General features: G+C 41.4%; 2 protein-coding genes across 2 annotated transcripts; both read right to left on the bottom strand.

Annotated features, from left to right (window-relative positions):
• Positions 1-4,748: 4,748 nt before the first annotated feature.
• LOC119495100 (tripartite motif-containing protein 16-like) lies at positions 4,749-6,853 on the bottom strand. Its single transcript, XM_037781317.1, has one exon. It carries the CDS (start codon positions 6,745-6,747, stop codon positions 5,077-5,079), a length of 1,671 nt encoding a protein of 556 aa, XP_037637245.1. The 5' UTR covers positions 6,748-6,853; the 3' UTR covers positions 4,749-5,076.
• A 6,987-nt stretch (positions 6,854-13,840) lies between these two features.
• On the bottom strand, positions 13,841-15,535 carry LOC119495101 (tripartite motif-containing protein 16-like). Its single transcript, XM_037781319.1, has one exon. It carries the CDS (start codon positions 15,518-15,520, stop codon positions 13,841-13,843), a length of 1,680 nt encoding a protein of 559 aa, XP_037637247.1. The 5' UTR covers positions 15,521-15,535.
• Positions 15,536-20,589: the final 5,054 nt, after the last annotated feature.

Genomic DNA, 20,589 nt, shown 5'->3' on the forward strand with positions numbered 1-20,589 from the left:
TTTAACTCTACAAGTTTATATTTTATTTAAGCCTATCCAGTAACTGTCTGTCTGATCAGTCTCTGCCTCTCTGATTTAAAAGTACCTCTCACACACACACACTGCTCCTTCTGCTACTACTACTACTACAACTACAACTACTACTGCTACTTTCCACCCAAATACCACTTTCTGTGTCACGACTTATAGATTTTAAAGGTTCATTTAGTGAAAATACTATTTCTGTCCAAGCACTTATAGTTTTAAGGTTTATTTCACCCAAATATTACTCTCTGTCTCTCTCTGTCTCTCTCTCTCTCTCTCTCTCTCTTTGTGTTTAGCTATGCAGTTCATCTGTCTGATATACATACAAAGCATTTCTTCTTTCTGCCCATTCATGAAAATTCAAATTTACCACTTTTGACAGTATTACAGTTTAGCTTCCAGCTTTTCTAGCATTATATTTCAGCTTTTAGCTTCTTTAGGTAATGCAGGTCAGCTTCCAACTCTGCCAGTTGTACATTTCATCTTCTAGGGTTTTCAGCAGTGCAGTGCAATGCATTTGAGCTTTAACATTTTTATGCAAGTCATTTCACATTTCTGCATTTTCAGCAATGCTCTGCAATATATTGCAGCTGTCAGCATTCCCACTCATTTTCAGCAGGAAAGGCATTTTCTAGTTAGTATTATCAGACTGCAAATCAGCCACGTTATGATGAATAATAGTAGAAACAGGACTGTACAAAAGCCCCTTTACACGCTTTAAGATGATTGGTGTAACTGCATAGTGAAAACGTCGTGGAGCGCACGGACACGTGCATGGGGTGTATTACTGTGAGATCGCTGTCACACACTTTTTATGTAAAGTTAATGGTTAATGGTAAATGGACTTGCATTTATATAGCACTTTTCTAGTCTTCCAACCACTCAAAGCGCTTTACACTACATGTCAGCATTCACACACACATTCACACACTGATGGCAGAGGCTGCCATGCAAGGTGCCAACTAGGATCTAATCTAAATACTCGTTCACACACTGATGGCTAATTTGGGATTAAGTGTCTTGCTCAAGGACACATCGACATGTGACTGGAGCAGCCGGGGAATGAACCGCCAACCTTTCAATTGGTGGGTTTAACTGCTTTTGACCTGTTAATCAGGGAAAACCTCCTCGCTGGCGTGCTTCTATACATGGCCTTAAATACAGATCAATAAGATCACTTCCTGAAGAGATTTCACAATCAGCAGATGGATTTATTAGTAGTTTAGCATTTGAAACCATGTTAAAATTACATAAACAAACCGCACCAGAGTCCGCTTGGAGGCCGACCGAGAGCCACCTTTTCAGGTAACCAAACTGGTTATGAGTGAAAGCAACCTTAGCGACCTGTTTCACTAGCAACAGGACTGAATGGAGAGAGAAAAGAAGCAGCAGAAGCAATTGATGATGATTTTCTCCTGTAGTTGGGCCTATATCACGGCTAGTTAGAAATGTATCCAGCAATATCTCTGTCAATTTTACTGCTAATGAAAAGATAAATACACCGATGGAAAGCTGAAGATCTTGCCGTTCTAAAGGTTGTCATTCTATCATGAAGGCATGGGGGTTAAGTTTGAACCTGAAGTGACCATGCTCCTTATATTCGGTTTTCGCGTTTTTCTCAGGTTAAAAGCTTTTAAAAAGAACCCTTTAAAGATAAAGAGGTAAAGAAAAAACATGCCTGTGATCTTCTGACATCTGATCTAATCAGCTTGAACACACCTGATCATCAAGAGTCATAAAATCAGTTTTCTGCAAAAATTGGGAATATTTTGCACCTATTTAGCAGCCATTTTGGAAAATGGCCAAATTGGCAGCGCCCCGATATCTATATCTTTTCATAACATATAAACCTACATCTGTGCCAAATTTAATTAATGATGCACGTTCAATCACATGCCAACAATACGGCCGTTCGCTGTCCTTCAAACCATGCAATGTCTTCTACAAGAGGTCAAGAGGTCAGACAATCTCCATTAAGCTCACTGCAGTGTCTGAACTACTGTCCATCGGTCACATTTTCTACAGAAATCTCTGGATCAAAATGAGCATTCACAGTAATGATAGCGATGATGAGGTTCAGGACTGCTACTTCAGCTTCTGACTGTGATATGGCTCAGTGTCCTGATGATATTCATGTCCTTCAGACTAACAGCTAGATGTGAAAGCTTGGCTTGGACTTTGACTGAATGAGTTCAGGCTGTCAAATTGGTGGATTAACATCCTCAGACCACTTTAAAACTGAGCACTCCTGACCTCTTGTGGTCCAAGTCGGCGCCTTCTGAGAGAATCTCCACGTGTTCAGCAGTCAATATACGGAGACAGAAGCACTTTCAAACACAAGAAACGATCACAGGAAAAGTATTTCACATTATTTTCGTAGATAGTACCACCTGCTGACCAGCAGTCATTCCCAAGCTGCTGCTCTGCTGAGCATTATTCAATCACAATATCATCTGATACTGTTTAATGACAGCAGCCGTACTGTGTGATGGGCTACGCTGACATTTAAAATGAGTGATCACAGGAGGCAACAACAGCTTTTCTTACTGCCACACAGCCCTCACTGGGCCGCTCTATCCCCAAGAGCTCTGTTTTGGGTGAGAAAAACGGCGCCTAGTGAGGACGGAGCCCCAAACTGAGAGAAAAATATGCACTTGTGAATTTTTACGGGTTCATTTGGACAAAGACTACTCTATATACACTATTCAAGACACTCAAGACAGAAGACAGCGTGGGGTAGTCCAGAAATTAAACAGTAAAGTAAAGCCACCTATACACACAACAAACAGCGAAATCCATCTGAGAATAACTAATAATAATTAATGTTAAATATGAATAATGTTGTGGGATTGATCCTTATTTCATGGGATATTTTGGGATTTATACATAATTATTACATACATATATATATATATATATATATATATATATATATATATATATATATATATATATATATATAATAAAATAAAAAATAAACAGACTAAGCATTGGAATAGTGATTTGGATGTTGAATACCATGAACACCAAATAAGTTTGGATCCAGTGTGATTTCACAACAAATTCTGTTCTTTTACTGGTTAAAAACAGCTGACTGACAACAGGGAGTTATCAAAATAAACTGTCCTGAAATATTTAAACAGCTTTATAATAATTTTCTCACATATTTAACGATCTACTTTGAAGCATTTGTGACAAAACGGTTCAATTTCAGGACGTCATCCTGATCCAAAGCAGCCTGGAGCTTTGTATGACACCCTGGAAAAAAGACAGGAAGAAAAGACTTAGTTCATTCTTGTTTATTGATTATAGAAACGTTCCGTTTGTTCACACATCCCATCAGTAAAGTCTGTTAAATGACTCGTTCAATGATTTCACGTACAGATTCATTTTCATCCACACAATCAGTTTGTTTGAGCAGAATCTCAGCGATGTAACAGAGAATAATGATTTCCTTATTGATTATGATCATGATAATTACAGTTTTCATTAAACATCTTAGTATCTCGTTTGTACGTCGATCTGGACGACAACATTTAGACTGCCAAACAAATAAATGTGATTCGAGATATCTTTACAGAAAGTGGTGAGAACAGAATATCTATCTATATATATATATGTATATATATAGATATATACATATATATATATACAAATATTCATCAAACATTTAGAGCACAGAGAAGTTTACATTTTCATGCAGAGAAATATCAGTTCAGGTGAACAAAGATCATCATGAGCAGTGAAACAGACACAGGAAGGAGCCACCTGAAGACACTCACACATTTACAGAACAACTCATGAGATGGATCGTGGTCAGGATGTGAATTTGTGGCTAAATTGTTACACAAATAATCAGTGGTTATGTCTATAATGTTTTGTGAACAGTTTTTTTTCCCACTTATATCTTAATGTTTGATTGAAAGACAACTTATAATGAAGCAAATTGCATTCAGTAATAGTAAATGGAAACATTTACTAGTCAGTATATTATACATTTTATACAAGGTGAAAAGGTATCAGCATGACATACAGTATGCAAGGTTAACAGTATTTCATTTCTTTATTAAAGCATGTGTATCAAAAGCATTCATCATATAAGTGGTGTGTAACAATATATACGTACTTACAAAGTTTATGTCATCACTGACGTTGTTGCTGCCGTGTTTATTCCTACATAGAGTGTTAATGGAGCAGCTGCATAGCCTGGCATTGATCGATCCAAACTCCATTCAGAAAACACGCATTTTAAAAGTTGTTTGCTTGCTGTGTTGCAGACAGACCCGACTAAGCATTAATTCAGACTGTTTACTAAGCAGCATCATTATGTAGTTATTTCGGCTTCACTTTTGATCCGTTTACAACAACGTCGCTGTCGTATTTATGCTTTGATGACGTTATGTTGAGTGTTGATGGAGTAGCTACAATGTTAGTATAGCCTGGCATTGATCGATCCGAACTCCATTCAGAAAACAAGCATTTTAAAAGTTGTTTGCTTGCTGTGTTGCGGACAGACCTGGCAAAACATTAATTCAGACTGTTTACTAATTGGCATCATAATGTCGTTATTTCGGCATCATTTTGACCCGTTTATTGATATTAAATCACAGCACAGTGTGTTTATTTTGGGTTCATACCGCAGTAGCGACGTGTGGCTTGTTAATGTGCTTCATGCTTGGTGTGAATGCACGGTGGTAACACAATACGAAGCACAACGTAACGTAACTTAAACGAACATAAACAATAGCACATGCACAACAACAGCACGATGTAATGACTCAATGAACCGCTGACACAATCCTCAGAAAACATAAACACTGAACTGTTCTCCAGCTTTTCATTTAGAAAGAGCAACAACCAATGAGGAACCTGCAACAGTCGCTGATGAATCCTGTAACTTCATCACTCAGTCAGTCAGTCAGTGACACACTTTAGTGTTTGTAGGGCTGGTCCTCTGCGGTCCAGACACAAATCAGCTCTGCAGCAACAATGATGGACACCAGAGAAGTTTAAGAGTTAAAACACAGAATTTAACCCTTAAATGACTTCTGTCTATTTCAGTTTACACAACTCAGCAGTGACATCATAATAATGAAACCTAAGTCCAGCATAGAGAGGCTCAGTGAATGTGGTCTGGACTCTGTGGAGGAGAGTCATGGTTTCAGAGACGCTGTAGAAGGACAGAATACCTGCACTGTGATCCAGGTACACTCCTACTCTGGAGGACTGAGGACCTGAGACGGGGGTTTGGATATTGTTGTACTGAAATATATAACTGTCTTGGTTACAATGTAACGCCCAAGATTTATCATTGTAGCCAAAGTAACATTCATTCGACCCCCCTGCTCTCCTGATACTCTTGTATGTGACTGCTACATAAACTCCTCTCCTCTCCACCTCCCAGTAACAACGTCCAGTCAGACTCTCTCTACTCAGGACCTGATGACACCATCCAGTGAATCTGTCTGGGTGACTAGAATAAGACTGTTGTTGTCTCATACATGTTGCTTTTCTGTTCCCCTCAGATAATAACACATGTGTGTTTGCTGTGTTTGGATCCAGTGTGATTTCTCGTGAATATCTTAAGAATCCAGCTCTGGTCTTGGGCTCTGGTTGTGACAGTAAAACATCCACTTCAGTCCCTGTCTGTGAGACGTTTGTCCATTTCTCTCTCAGAACGTCCTGTAGTTTATCTCTGACTTCTGACACAGCCGCCGTCACGTCCTCAAAGTAGCTCAGAGGACGGATATTGATGCTGGATGAGTGTGTAGATTCAGTGAGCGGGGACAGTGAGGGGTAGTTGAGTAGAAACTGGTTGTGGTCCTCTGTGTGTGACAGCAGCTTCATCTCAGCGTCTCTCCTCTGCAGCTCAGTGATCTCCTGCTCCAGCTTCTCCTGAAGCTCTTTGACTCGACTCACTTCACTTTTCTGCTGGGATCTGACCTGCTGCTTCACATCACAGCTTCTTTTCTCCATGAGACGGATCAGCTCGGTGAAGATCTTCTCACTGTCCTCCACTGCTTTATCAGCAGAGCGATTGACAGCCTCCACCTCCTGTTGGAGCAGCTTCACATCTTTCTCTCTGTCCTGGATCCTCTGCTGGATGTTGAGTTGACTCACCTCCAGCTCTCTCTGCCTCTCGGTCCTTTCTGCTGCAGCTGAGACGGTGTCGTGGCCTTTATGTTCATCCACAGGGCAGAGATAACAGATACACTGCTGATCAGTACGACAGAACATCTTCATCACCTCGTTGTGACGAGAGCAGATGTTCTCCTGGAGCTTCTTGGAGGGCTCCACCAGCTTGTGTTTCTTGAACGGAGCTGAGTCATAATGAGGCTGGAGGTGTTTCTCACAGTAAGAGGCCAGACACACCAGACAGGACTTGAAGGCTTTCAGTTTCCTCCCAGTGCAGACATCACAGGCCACATCTTCAGGTCCAGCATAACAGTGATCAGCAGGAGCAGCTTGGAGTCCAGTCTTCTTCAGCTCCTCCACTAAAACTGCGAACATGGTGTTTTTCAGCAGGACGGGCCTCGGTGTGAAGGTGTGCCTACACTGAGGGCAGCTGTAGATCTTCTTCTCATCCTCTCCATCCCAGAAACTTTTAATACAGTTCATGCAGTAGCTGTGTCCACAGGAAGTAGTCACCGGATCCTTCAGTAGATCCAGACAGATCGAACAAGAGATTGCTTCCTGGTCCAGCTGATCTCCTTTCGTCGCCATTTCACCTCTCAGTAGCAACGACTGTCTGAGTTTCACTTCCTGAGAACCGACACTAGTTTGAGCTCTGATGTAATCATCATGTGTTATGTTGGTTACACCCACCTTCAAACTGTCGATCTGAAGGGGAGGGAACAAGGAAATAAGAGGACCGAGTGTGTCCGAGCTGTCTGTGTTTGAGAGCAGGACGAAGAGGGAGGGGTTATCAAGCTATGATTCATTCCAGGACGGGGAGCAGCACGACTGACTACGTCCCAAATCACATACTTTTCCTTTTTACTTTTAGTACACTGCAGCTGCCCTTACAAAGTACGTACTGTTGCATGCAGTATACATACAATATATCTGCTGTGCAGAGGATTGTGGGTCAGAACAGCCGGAAAAGCATGCTGGCTTTCATACTGTAAAATGTGACCAGATGTAGTAGGACATCCTGGTATTTTTGGCACACTGCATTTGACATACTATGTATTGGGACATAAGAAATCTTATTTTCTGGCATACTAAGTAGTATGGTAGTGTGGGTTTTGGAACGCACAGTATGTTTCGTCATTTACAAACGGAGCCTCGGTTCAAACCTGCTCCACATTTGAAAACATTTCAGTTTTCAGCTGTAAAATATTTCTTGGCTCCTCAGGCTTTGGTGATGGCTCCACATTTCTCATAAACTCTTCCTCACCCAGGACAGGAACCCGGTGTGGGCAACGGACCGCTGTACGGGCAGTCGTTTACAGACAGGCTAGTGACACATTACACACACTCCTGAGGCTGCAGCTTAATTTTTCGTTTTTACATAAGAAAGTAGAGATAAGTAACCTAAGCAACTAGTGTAGTAATAATAATAATAATTTATATAACACTTGTCAAATTTAAGCACAAAGTTCTTTCCAGATTAAAAGATTTACAAAAAAAAAAATCTAAATCCCGTGTAATAGCGGGGCAGTTAAGCTGAAATATTCGTAACAATTATGCATTTTGCGATAAAAGCAACAGATTTGGCACAGATGTAGGGTTATATGTCATGAAAAGATATAGATATAGGGGCGCTGCTAATTTGACCCCTGACGGACGTGGCAGCCTTTTTCCAAAATGGCCGCAAAATAGGCGCTTAATATTCCAAAACGTTGCATAAAAATGATTTTATAACTCTTGATGATTTCCAAGGTGCGTTCAAGCTGATGAGTTCAGATGTCAGAAGATCACGGAAATAATTTTTTTACATCCTCATTTTTTAAGGGTACTTTTAAAAAGTTTTTAACCTGAGAAAAACATGAAAACCAAATAAAAGGAGCATGGTCACTTCAGGGTCAAACTTCACCCCCATGCGTTCATGGTAGAATGACAACCAATAAAGCAGTAAAACTGACAGAGATAACGCTGGATACATTTCTTGGTCGCCAGTAACCTCTAATCACAGTTAAAGTGATACTGAACTTTGGTAGAACCTTGGGTTGTATTGCTAGCAGTAAAACTAACAGAGATGACATGAGAACATTTTAGTTTGAGTAAGAACTTCAGGTTCATATGACAATGTTTTATTTTTGCAGTGGCCTTCAAATCTGAGCAAAGGAGCTGCTATTTGTCCAGTCTCTAACCTGTGACCAAGCTGATTTGGTTGAACTTATAAGGAAACTTAGATCAGTCTCCTGTTGTAATACAGGGTTAAAGAGACACATAAGCTTATCCACCACGGCAGGGTGCCAACTCCAGTAGGATTCATTTCTTTGTTTTATTTTTTTGATATGCAATAGCACTTTAAAAACATGTATATACTGTTGTATAACAGCAAACGCTGGACGGGTTACAGCATGATACAAGAACTGAGGAAGCGGGTTGCTGGAGGCGAAGTTTTACCAAAAGAAATCCAATTAAATATTCCATTGCCATACTGCAGCACATTGTTTACACTTTGGGATCCTCAAATTTGATTGAAATTTGATTAAAGTGCGCACGTTGTTGGTTTGCTTGGTTTTGCGGAGCGTTTCAGACAGAGGTAGAATACAGATATATTCAGGCAGACAGTATGAAAAATAATGTTGCATTGTTAGGGAAAACATAGGACTGAACGTTTGTGAATGAGGGGATAGATGGACTGGTACCACGGGACATTTTAGAAAATCTTCTTATTTTTCGTAGGTCTTGCGCTGATCAGCCACCACACCTTACCAGGACATTTTCCGTTAAGTTAACCATCAGGGGGACAGGGGGAGGGACGCAATTGCGGACCAGGGGAATCTTAAAGTTACTCCCGAAGGATAACCACAAAAATCGCAAGCGATTCAAAGGGAGAGGGGAAACACCAAATGAAAACAGGCCTAAAAGGAAGGCTCCCTACACTCAATATAAGTTGAAAAAACTAAAACTAAAACACCGCTGCCAAGCAGCTGACTAGAACATAAATGAAACAAAAGAACCAGCGAAGGCAGGCCACACAGACCTAACCCACTCTAAGAGACTCTGAGAAGAGAAGAAGCTAAATGGTGAGTGAATCCCACAGATAGGTTCACGTGGTACTTCTGCAGATTCACACACCCATATACAGATACAGCAACAACAAGACAGCACTCTCACTACCTCTGACAAAGAGACAATGGGCCTTTCCCATTTCCAATTTTATAAGGCTCGATTCCTCTCCTCGACTCCTCTCCTCGCGTCTTAGTCCCGCCCACGGGAGATGCGAGCGGAGGATGCGAGGAAGAGACACGAGGAGAGAGGAAGAGAGGAAATATGTTTTTAGAGACATGAGACGTCGTTTCCTCTGAAGCGTCACGTGAAGCGGCGTCCGTTTCTGATGACAGCAGCAGCTGATCACAGCTGGATCAACTGTCAGTTGGCTTTAACAGCTGTTTATGTCTGAACTGATCTAATACTAATAAAGACACTAAAGTTATTATCAGTGGTAGAGCAGCAGTGTTTCCTCTCTGTAGCCTGTTACCTGTTTAACAAACACCTGCACATGAATTACAGCTGCAGTCTGTATTTCTACTGTGGACTGAGTCCTGCTTAGAGGACCAGGAACCATCTCTACTGGCACAATAACTTTATATTATTAATTCAATATTAGTGTCTGTATTTATTGATATTCTTACACTAGAAATTATGTATTAGGCTGAATGTTTCAGGGAAAATGTAAATGATATAACTCATATCAAACCCGATGCTGAGGAATTATCAGCCTCATGTGACTGAATGGAAATGAGGATAAATGATGTAAAAGGTGTAAAAGACAGACCCTCTTTCTCTCTCTGACTTTAACTGTAACTTAATACAAGTTAGTGGGGGGAAATAACAGATCATCAAAAGAAAATTCTTTCTAATAAATGAAGAAAGTTGATTGAGGTCCGTTTGTTGTCAGGGCTTATAAAGCCCTTTCAGTAACAGACTCCTTCAGCAGTGTGTGAAGCAGAGATCCTGCAGGTCCTTCTGCTGCTGGAACACTTTACCATCAACATGGTCCGTTTGTTGTTCACACCTACAGTTAACACAGATTATAACTAGATGGTGAATCAGAAGACAACTAAACTATAAAACATTTAATCTGTGATCTGTCTTCACTCCGGTATAAAACTCCAATGATGTTGACGTGTATCAGATCAAACCGATCGGCGCAGCATCAAATCAAGAAACGATATACAATAAGGGGGCATGTTTGTCGGTAAAAAACTTCCGTGAAGGATACCCTGGAGGATACACTGGTGTATCCTCACTCATGGCTCCTCCGGCAAGCCTCCTTGATCCTCGCTCCTCAAGATGCATTTTAGGAATTGGGATGTCCTTCAAGATGGAGCGCTGAGATCGATTTCCGGGTCACAGCCAGAGGATCGAGGAGCGAGGAGGCAAAAAATCGGGAAATGAGATGCAGCTAATGAGTCAGCACCTGAGTACTGAAACCAGGGGTAGATATAGGCTTCAACCACCTGATCCTCATCAGGGACAATTAGGCTCCACAGCGGCCTCTGCTCAGAGATAATGAACCCAACCAGCCTGCTGAGAGGCAAGTGACCCTCAAATTAACAGACATTTCTTCAACCCCTAAAATGGAAATTTCTGTTGATTTACAGGATGTCCTCCGTACCATTCACGGGGACATCTGTTAATCCTAAAACGGAAAATTCTGTAAATTTACAGTATATCCTCCGTACCGAGCCAAATAACAAGCCCAACCTCTACATTCTGGAGGGAAAACAGACGCTAACGCTAGCATTTGTACGTTACTTATCGGTCTTTGCGGACCGCCTGAGGCTAAAACTGGGGCTAACTCTACCTGACGTCCACTGAAGTCTAAAATATGAGCATTGGTAAAATGTAAACTACAATACCAAACTTAAGTTAGTCTCAAAACGAGTCAGCAAAAATATTCCTGGCGTATCTGGTAACGTTAACAGTTGAACTAAACAACAAAACAGCTTTCCAGCTAAAACGACACTGAGCTCTGTGTCCTGATGACATTCATGTCCTTCAGACTAACAGCTAGATGTGAAAGCTTGGCTTGGACTTTGACTGAATGAGTTCAGGCTGTCAGATTGGTGGATTAACATCCTCAGACCACTTTAATACTGAGCACTCCTGACCTCTTGTGGTCCAAGTCGGCGCCTTCTGAGAGAATCTCCACGTGTTCAGCAGTCAATATACGGAGACAGAAGCACTTTCAAACACAAGAAACGATCACAGGAAAAGTATTTCACATTATTTTCGTAGATAGTACCACCTGCTACCCAGCAGTCATTCCCAAGCTGCTGCTCTGCTGAGCATTACTCAATCACAATATCATCTGATACTGTTTAATGACAGCAGCCGTACTGTGTGATGGGCTACGCTGACATTTAAAATGAGTGATCACAGGAGGCAACAACAGCTTTTCTTACTGCCACACAGCCCTCAATGGGCGGCTCTATCCCCAAGAGCTCTGTTTGGGGTGAGAAAAACGGCAGCCTAGTGAGGACGGAGCCCCAAACTGAGAGAAAAATATGCACTTGTGAATTTTTACGGGTTCATTTGGACAAAGACTACTCTATATACACTATTCAAGACACTCAGACAGAAGACAGTGTGGGGTAGTCCAGAAATTAAACAGTAAAGTAAAGCCACCTCTACACACAACAAACAGCGAAATCCATCTGAGAATAAGTAATAATAATTCATGTTAAATATGAATAATGTTGTGGGATTGATCCTTATTTCATGGGATATTTTGGGATTTATACATAATTATTACATACATATATATATATATATATATATATAATAAAATAAAAAATAAACAGACTAAGCATTGGAATAGTGATTTGGATGTTGAATACCATGAACACCAAATAAGTTTGGATCCAGTGTGATTTCCCAACAAATTCTATTCTTTTGCTGGTTAAAAACAGCTGACTGACAACAAGGAGTTATCAAAATAAACTGTCCTGAAATATTTAAACATCTTTATAATAATTTTCTCACATATTTAACGATCTACTTTGAAGCATTTGTGACAAAACGGTTCAATTTCAGGACGTCATCCTGATCCAAAGCAGCCTGGAGCTTTGTATGACACCCTGGAAAAAAGACAGGAAGAAAAGACTTAGTTCATTCTTGTTTATTGATTATAGAAACCCTCAGTTTGTTCACACATCCCATCAGTAAAGTCTGTTAAATGACTCTTGTTCAATGATTTCACGTACAGATTAATTTTCATCCACACAATCAGTTTGTTTGAGCAGAATCTCAGCGATGTAACAGAGAATAATGATTTCCTTATTGATTATGATCATGATAATTACAGTTTTCATTAAACATCTTAGTATCTCGTTTGTACGTCGATCTGGACGACAACATTTAGTCTGCCAAACAAATAAATATGATTCGAGATATCTTTACAGAAAGTGGTGAGAACAGAATATCTATATATATATATCTATATATATATAGATATATATATAGAAATATGCATCAAACATTTAGAGCACAGAGAAGTTTACATTTTCACACAGAGAAATATCAGTTCAGGTGAACAAAGGTCATCTTGAGCAGTGAAACAGACACAGGGAGGAGCGCCACATGAAGACACTCACACATTTACAGAACAACTCATGAGATGGTCACGTATATGATCAGGATGTGAATTTGTGGCTAAATTGTTACACAAATAATCAGTGGTTATGTCTATAATGTCTTGTGAAAGGTTTTTTCCACTTATATCTTAATGTTTGATTGAAAGACAACTTATAATGAAGCAAATTGCATTCAGTAATAGTAAATGGTAACATTTACTAGTCATTATATTATATTATTTTATACAAGGTGAAAAGGTATCAGCATGACATACAGTATGCAAGGTTAACAGTATTTAATTTCTTTATTAAAGCATGTGTATCAAAAGCATTCATCATATAAGTGGTGTGTAACAAAATATACATACTTACAAAGTTTATGTCATCACTGACGTTGTTGCTGCCGTGTTTATTCCTAGATGGAGTGTTAATGGAGCAGCTGCATAGCCTGGCACTGATCGATCCAAACTCCATTCAGAAAACAAGCATTTTAAAAGTTGTTTGCTTGCTGTGTTGCAGACAGACCCGACTAAGCATTAATTCGGTCTTTTTACAAATCGACATCATAATCTCGTTATTTCGGCATCATTTTGAACCGTTTATTGATATTAAATCACAGCACAGTCTGCTTATTTTGGGTTCATACCGCAGTAGCGACGTGTGGCTTGCTAATGTGTTTCGTGCTTGGTGTGAATGCACGGTGGTAACACAATACGAAGCACAACGTAACGTAACTTAAACGAACATAAACAATAGCACATGCACAACAACAACACGATGTAATGACTCAATGAACCGCTGACACAATCCCCGGAAAACATAAACACTGAACTGTTCTCCAGCTTTTCATTTAGAAAGAGCAACAACCAATGAGGAACCTGCAACAGTCGCTGATGAATCCTGTAACTTCATCACTCAGTCAGTCAGTCAGTGACACACTTTAGTGTTTGTAGGGCTGGTCCTCTGCGGTCCAGACACAAATCAGCTCTGCAGCAACAATGATGGACACCAGAGAAGTTTAAGAGTTAAAACACAGAATTTAACCCTTAAATGACTTCTGTCTATTTCAGTTTACACAACTCAGCAGTGTTTCCATGGTCCCTATAAAGCCTAAATCCAGCATAGAGAGGCTCAGTGAATGTGGTCTGGACTCTGTGGAGGAGAGTCATGGTTTCAGAGACGCTGTAGAAGGACAGAATACCTGCACTGTGATCCAGATACACTCCTACTCTGGAGGACAGAGGACCTGAGACGGGGGTTTTGATATTGTTGTACAAAAATATATAACTGTTTTGGTTACAATCTAACGCCCAAGATTTGTCATTGTATCCAAACCCACATTCAAGCAACCCCCCTGCTCTCCTGATACTCTTATATGCAACTGCTACATAAACTCCTCCCCCTCTCCTCTCCACCTCCCAGTAACAACGTCCAGTCAGACTCTCTCTACTCAGGACCTGAGGCCACCATGTAGTGAATCTGTCTGGGTGACTAGGATAAGACTGTTGTTGTGTCATACATGTTGCTTTTCTGTTCCCCTCAGATAATAACAGCAGTGTGTTTGCTGTGTTTGGATCCAGTGTGATTTCTCGTGAATATTTTAAGAATCCAGCTCTGGTCTTGGGCTCTGGTTGTGACAGTAAAACATCCACTTCAGTCCCTGTCTGTGAGACGTTTGTCCATTTCTCTCTCAGAACGTCCTGTAGTTTATCTCTGACTTCTGACACAGCCGCCGTCACGTCCTCAAAGTAGCTCAGAGGACGGATATTGATGCTGGATGAGTGTGTAGATTCACTGAGCGGGGACAGTGAGGGGTAGTTGAGTAAAAACTGGTTGTGGTCCTCTGTGTGTGACAGCAGCTTCATCTCAGCGTCTCTCCTCTTCAGCTCAGTGATCTCCTGCTCCAGCTTCTCCTGAAGCTCTTTGACTCGACTCACTTCACTTTTCTGCTGGGATCTGACCTGCTGCTTCACATCACAGCTTCTTTTCTCCATGAGACGGATCAGCTCGGTGAAGATCTTCTCACTGTCCTCCACTGCTTTATCAGCAGAGCGATTGACAGCCTCCACCTCCTGTTGGAGCAGCTTCACATCTTTCTCTCTGTCCTGGATCCTCTGCTGGATGTTGAGTCGACTCACCTCCAGCTCTCTCTGCCTGTCGGTCCTTTCTGCTGCAGCTGAGACGGTGTCGTGGCCTTTATGTTCATCCACAGAGCAGAGATAACAGATACACTGCTGATCAGTACGACAGAACATCTTCATCACCTCGTCGTGACGAGAGCAGATGTTCTCCTGGAGCTTCTTGGAGGGCTCCACCAGCTTGTGTTTCTTGAACGGAGCTGAGTCATAATGAGGCTGGAGGTGTTTCTCACAGTAAGAGATTAGACACATCAGACAGGACTTGAAGGCTTTCAGTTTCTTCCCAGTGCAGACATCACAGGCCACATCTTCAGGTCCAGCATAGCAGTGATCAGCAGGAGCAGCGTGGAGTCCAGTCTTCTTCAGCTCCTCCACTAAAACTGCGAACATGGTGTTTTTCAGCAGGACGGGCCTCGGTGTGAAGGTGTGCCTACACTGAGGGCAGCTGTAGATCTTCTTCTCATCCTCTCCATCCCAGAAGCTTTTAATACAGTTCATGCAGTAGCTGTGTCCACAGGAAGTAGTCACCGGATCCTTCAGTAGATCCAGACAGATCGAACAAGAGATTGCTTCCTGGTCCAGCTGAACTCCTTTCGTCGCCATTTCACCTCTCAGTAGCAACGACTGTCTGAGTTTCACTTCCTGAAAACCGACACTAGTTTGAGCTCTGATGTAATCATCATGTGTTATGTCGGTTACACCCACCTTCAAACTGTCGATCTGAAGGGGAGGGAACAAGGAAATAAGAGGACTGAGTGTGTCCGAGCTGTCTGTGTTTGAGAGCAGGAAGAAGAGGGAGGGGTTTTCAAGCTATGATTCATTCCAGGACGAGGAGCAGCACGACTGACTACGTCCCAAATCACATACTTTTACTTTTTACTTTTAGTACACTGCAGCTGCCCTTACAAAGTACGTACTGTTGCATGCAGTATGAATACAATATATCTGCTGTGCAGAGGATTGTGGGTCAGAACAGCCAGAAAAGCATGCTGGCATTCATACTGTAAAATGTGACCAGATGTAGAAGGACATCCTGGTATTTTTTGCACACTGCATTTGAAATACTATGTATTGGGACATCAGAAATCTTATTTTCTGGCATACTAAGTAGTATGGTAGTGTGGGTTTTGGAACGCACAGCATGTTTCGTCATTTACAAACCGAGCCTCGGTTCAAACCTGCTCCATGTTTGAAAACATTTCAGTTTTCAGCTGTAAAATATTTCTTGGCTCCTCAGGCTTTGGTGATGGCTCCACATTTCTCATAAACTCTTCCTCACCCAGGACAGGAACCCGGTGTGGGCAACGGACCGTTGTACGGGCAGCCGTTTACAGACAGGCTAGTGACACATTACACACACTCCTGAGGCTGCAGTGATTGTTTTTAAGAAATCTCATAAGCCATTGTTTTACTGCTTAATTTTTCATTTCATACAACTAGTGTAGTAATAATAATAATAATTTATTTAACACTTGTCAAACTTAAGTACAAAGCTCTTTCCAGATTAAAAGATTTACAGAAAAAAAAATCTAAATCTCATGTAATAACGGGGCAGCTAAGCTGAAATATTCGTTACAATTGTCGTTTTGCGATAAAATCAACAAATTTGGCACAGATGTAGGTTTATATGTCACGAAAAGATATAGATATCGGGACGCTGCCAATTCGGCCCCTGACGGACGTGGCAGCCATTTTTCAAAATGTCCGCAAAATAGGCGCTTAATATTCCAAAACGTTGCAGAAAACTGATTTTATGACTCTTGATGATTTCCAAGGTGCGTTCAAGCTGATGAGATCAGATATCAGAAGATCACAGACATGATTTTTTTACCTCCTCATTTTTAAGGGTACTTTTTAAAAGCGTTTAACCTGAGAAAAACGTGAAAACCAAATTAAAGGAGCATGGTCACTTCAGGGTCAAACTTCACCCCTATGCCTTCATGGTAGAATGACAACCAATAAAGCAGTAAAACTGACAGAGATAACGCTGGATACATTTCTTGGTCGCCAGTAACCTCTCATCAAGTTTCGTTTCAAGTTTCAAGTTTCAAGTTTCAAGTTTATTTGTCATATGCATTTAAAAGTACAGTGTACAGTGAATGCAATGAAATGCATTTTACCCTGGCTCTCTCTCAGCCCTTAAAATCTATAAATAGTACAGTTGATAAATACTACAATAAATAAGACAATACCTAAGAATAAAATTATAAAAACAACCTAAAACATCCATAAAACAATCCACAGCTATGCATTCATTTAGTGCTACTGTTCAATAGTCTGACCGCCTGAGGGTAAAAACTGTCTCTGAGGCGAGAGGTCCGAGCTCTAATGCTCTGTAGGCGCTTCCCTGAAGGGAGAAAAGAGAAAAGTGTATGTGCTGGATGACTTGTGTCCTGCATGATACAAAGTGCTTTCTTCCTGCAGCGAGTGGTGTAAATGTCCTGTAACTGTGGTAACGGTGATCCAATAATTTTTGATACTGTTTTCACTGTCCTCATCAGGAGTTTGTGGTCATATGATGTAATGTTGCCAAACCATACCAGTATGCATCCAGTTAAGATGCTTTCTATTGTGGACCGGTAGAATTTGATGAGGGTTTTTGTGGACATACCATGTTTCTTTAAACACCTCAAAAAATACAGTCTCTGTTGTGCCATTTTTGTGACACAGCTGATGTGCAGGGCCCAGGAGAGGGAGTCAGAAATATGGATGCCTAGGAACTTGAAGCTGTTGACAATTTCGACAGGAGTGTTATTTATATCAACAGGTGATTGAACAGTTTTAATTCTCCTGAAGTAAATTATAAGCTCCTCAGTTTTCTCCGCATTCAGGGACAGATTGTTGTTGTGACACCACATGATCAGGTTCCTCACTTCGTCCCTGTATGCCATCTCATTGTTATTTGTAATGAGCCCTATCACTGTTGTATCATTTGCAAATTTCACAACGCTGTTTGTATGATGTTTAGCCACACAGTCATATGTGTACAGACCATACAGTAAGGGACTGAGACAGCAACCTTGTGGAGCACCGGTATTCAGAACTGTGGTAGATGAGTATCTGTTTCCTACTCTTACTGTCTGAGGTCGGCCTGTCAGAAAATCTTGTATCCACCTGCAGATGGAATTACAGAGGCCGTAGTCTGTCAGCTTAGATACTAGAAGAGATGGTATGATTGTTATAAAAGCACTGCTGTAATCAACAAACAGCATTCTGACATATGTGTTTTTTCCCTCCAGATGTTTTAGCACAGTGTATAAAGCCAGTGATACGGCATCATCCACAGCTCTGTTAGACCGATACGCAAACTGTGATGGGTCAATATTGGCAGATATGTTGTTATTTATGTGTGCCTTAACCAGTTGCTCGAAACACTTCATTATCACTGATGTTAAGGCTACGGGTCTAAAATCATTCAGACAAGATGCAGGTGATTTCTTGGGCACAGGCACAATTATGGATTTCTTAAAACATGTGGGAACCACACAGAGAGACAGTGACAGGTTAAAAATGTCTGTAAAAATGAGGACCCGAGGTGTAATGCCATCTGGGCCGGCAGCTTTGCCTGCTTTTACACATTTAAAAACTCTGCACACATCAGCCTCTGTCACCTGATGTGTTGTCCCACTGAGTGTGCGTGTATCCGCAGCGAGAATTTGTCCCTGTGCTGGTGGCTCCATGACATGCTCAAAGCGGGCATAGAAAGTGTTCAGCTGGTCAGGGAATGAAGCGGTGGTGTTAGTGAGGCCACCTGGTTTTGTTTTATAGCCTGTTACGGCTTTCAGGCCCTGCCATAAGCGCCTCGAGTCCCCGTCGTTACTGTTTCAATCTGTTCCGTTCTTCACTAACCATACAGACTGGACGGTTAAAGCATTACAGTTGCTTACTTGTGACTTTATTCAGTACGACAGTCCACATGTTAATTCAGCTCCAGCTAGCCTTACTTTGTCTGTGTCACACTCTAACAGTTCCCCGGAACAACAACAACTAGGAACCAACAATCCTATTGTTACATCTTTTCTTTTTTTTCTTTGAAGTAAAGTCTCTTACTCAAACTAAGTGACCAATATTATAATTAAACAAAAAATGTAGATTCTCAACATCAGTCAGAATATTAATTATTAATACCACTATCACTTGGAAACAAATAAAATTATCCTCTCTGGGGTACTGTGACACTTAAACGTTATCTTTACAGATATACATAACCAAACATTGTAATAAAATAAACTGTGCATATACATTACACTTTTCTTTCTCCTCTTTTTTTTTTTTTTTTTTCTTTCTTTAGCTTAACCCTCTTTAACATTGTAACAAAACAAACAGCAGAAATCACATTTTAAACATTACTCCTTTCTCAGAGGCCTTGCCAGAGTCCAGAAACCCTGCTTTCCTCACTGAGTAAAGTCTCTCAGATAGTGAGGTCTGGTAACCTGACGACCTGACCTGGTAGTGACAGGGTGTTGGTGTCCCACCTGACCCCGCTCTACCACTTCCGCTTGTGGTGTCTGTACCACAGTCCCGGTTTGTGTAGGTGTGGAGGTTGTATCATGGTTGCGTCTGAGGTGCCGACGATTTCTTCTCAGAACACCACCTGACTCCAGTTTCACCTCATAAGATCTATGGCTTACAGGTTTCATCACCTCCGCCGCTCTCCAGACCTTATGTGGCTCGAAAGGCTGAACTCTCACACTGTCCCCTTTTTTCAGAGAGTCCATGTCTTTTGCAGTGCGGTTGTAGTATTTTTCTTGTCGCTGTCTATTGTGTATCAGTCCATGTGCGTTGTCTGTTATCTCTGGCTCCAACAGAGTGTCCCTGGTAGGGAGCAGAGTCCTTGTCCTCCTATTCAGAAGTCTCTGTGCCGGGCTTGTGTTGAGACCTTGGCTCGGTGTGTTGCGATGGTCCAGCATAGCCAAGTATGGATCTTGTCCCGCAGCCTTAGCTTTCAGCATGAGACGCTTGGCTGTTTTCACTGACGACTCAGCTTTCCCATTGCTCTGAGCATATCCAGGCGAGGATGTCCTGTGTTCAAATTCCCACATCTGGCTGAATCGCTGAAACTCCTGAGATGCGTATTGTGGGCCATTATCTGAGATAACAACATCTGGTATCCCATATCGTGCAAAATGGGCCTTTAGCTTCCTGATTACTGTACTATTCTTTGTGTCTGGTAGATAATCTATCTCCCAAAAGTTGGAATAGTAATCTACTGTTATCAAGTAGTCCTTGTTATTAAAGAAAAACAAATCGGTACCCACCTTGGCCCAGGGTCTGTATGCCATGTCATGAGGGTGTAATGTCTCTCTTTGTTGCTTTGGGTCTACTGACCTGCATATGTCGCACTTGGAGATGAAAGTCTTTATGTACTCATTCATTCCTTGCCAATATACACATTCCCTTGCTCTCCTGAGACATCCTTCTCCCGTGACCAACACATCATCTGCAATGATGTGTATTCCAGGTAAGCCTTCCAGCGCTTGCATGAGCTTCCTCTGGAAGACCTCTGGTGCTGGGCTTATTCCCATCGGCATTCTCAGCCAACGGAACCGGCCAAATGGGGTGGCGAATGTGGTGAGGTAGCTTGACTCTTCCTTTAATTTCACGTGCCAGAAGCCGTGCTTTACATCACAGACTGTGAATACTTTAGCCTTTGATAACTCTGGGAGGATGTC

This window comes from Sebastes umbrosus, chromosome 10, assembly GCF_015220745.1.
Source record: "Sebastes umbrosus isolate fSebUmb1 chromosome 10, fSebUmb1.pri, whole genome shotgun sequence".
In the NCBI taxonomy this organism is placed as follows: Eukaryota; Metazoa; Chordata; class Actinopteri; order Perciformes; family Sebastidae; genus Sebastes; species Sebastes umbrosus.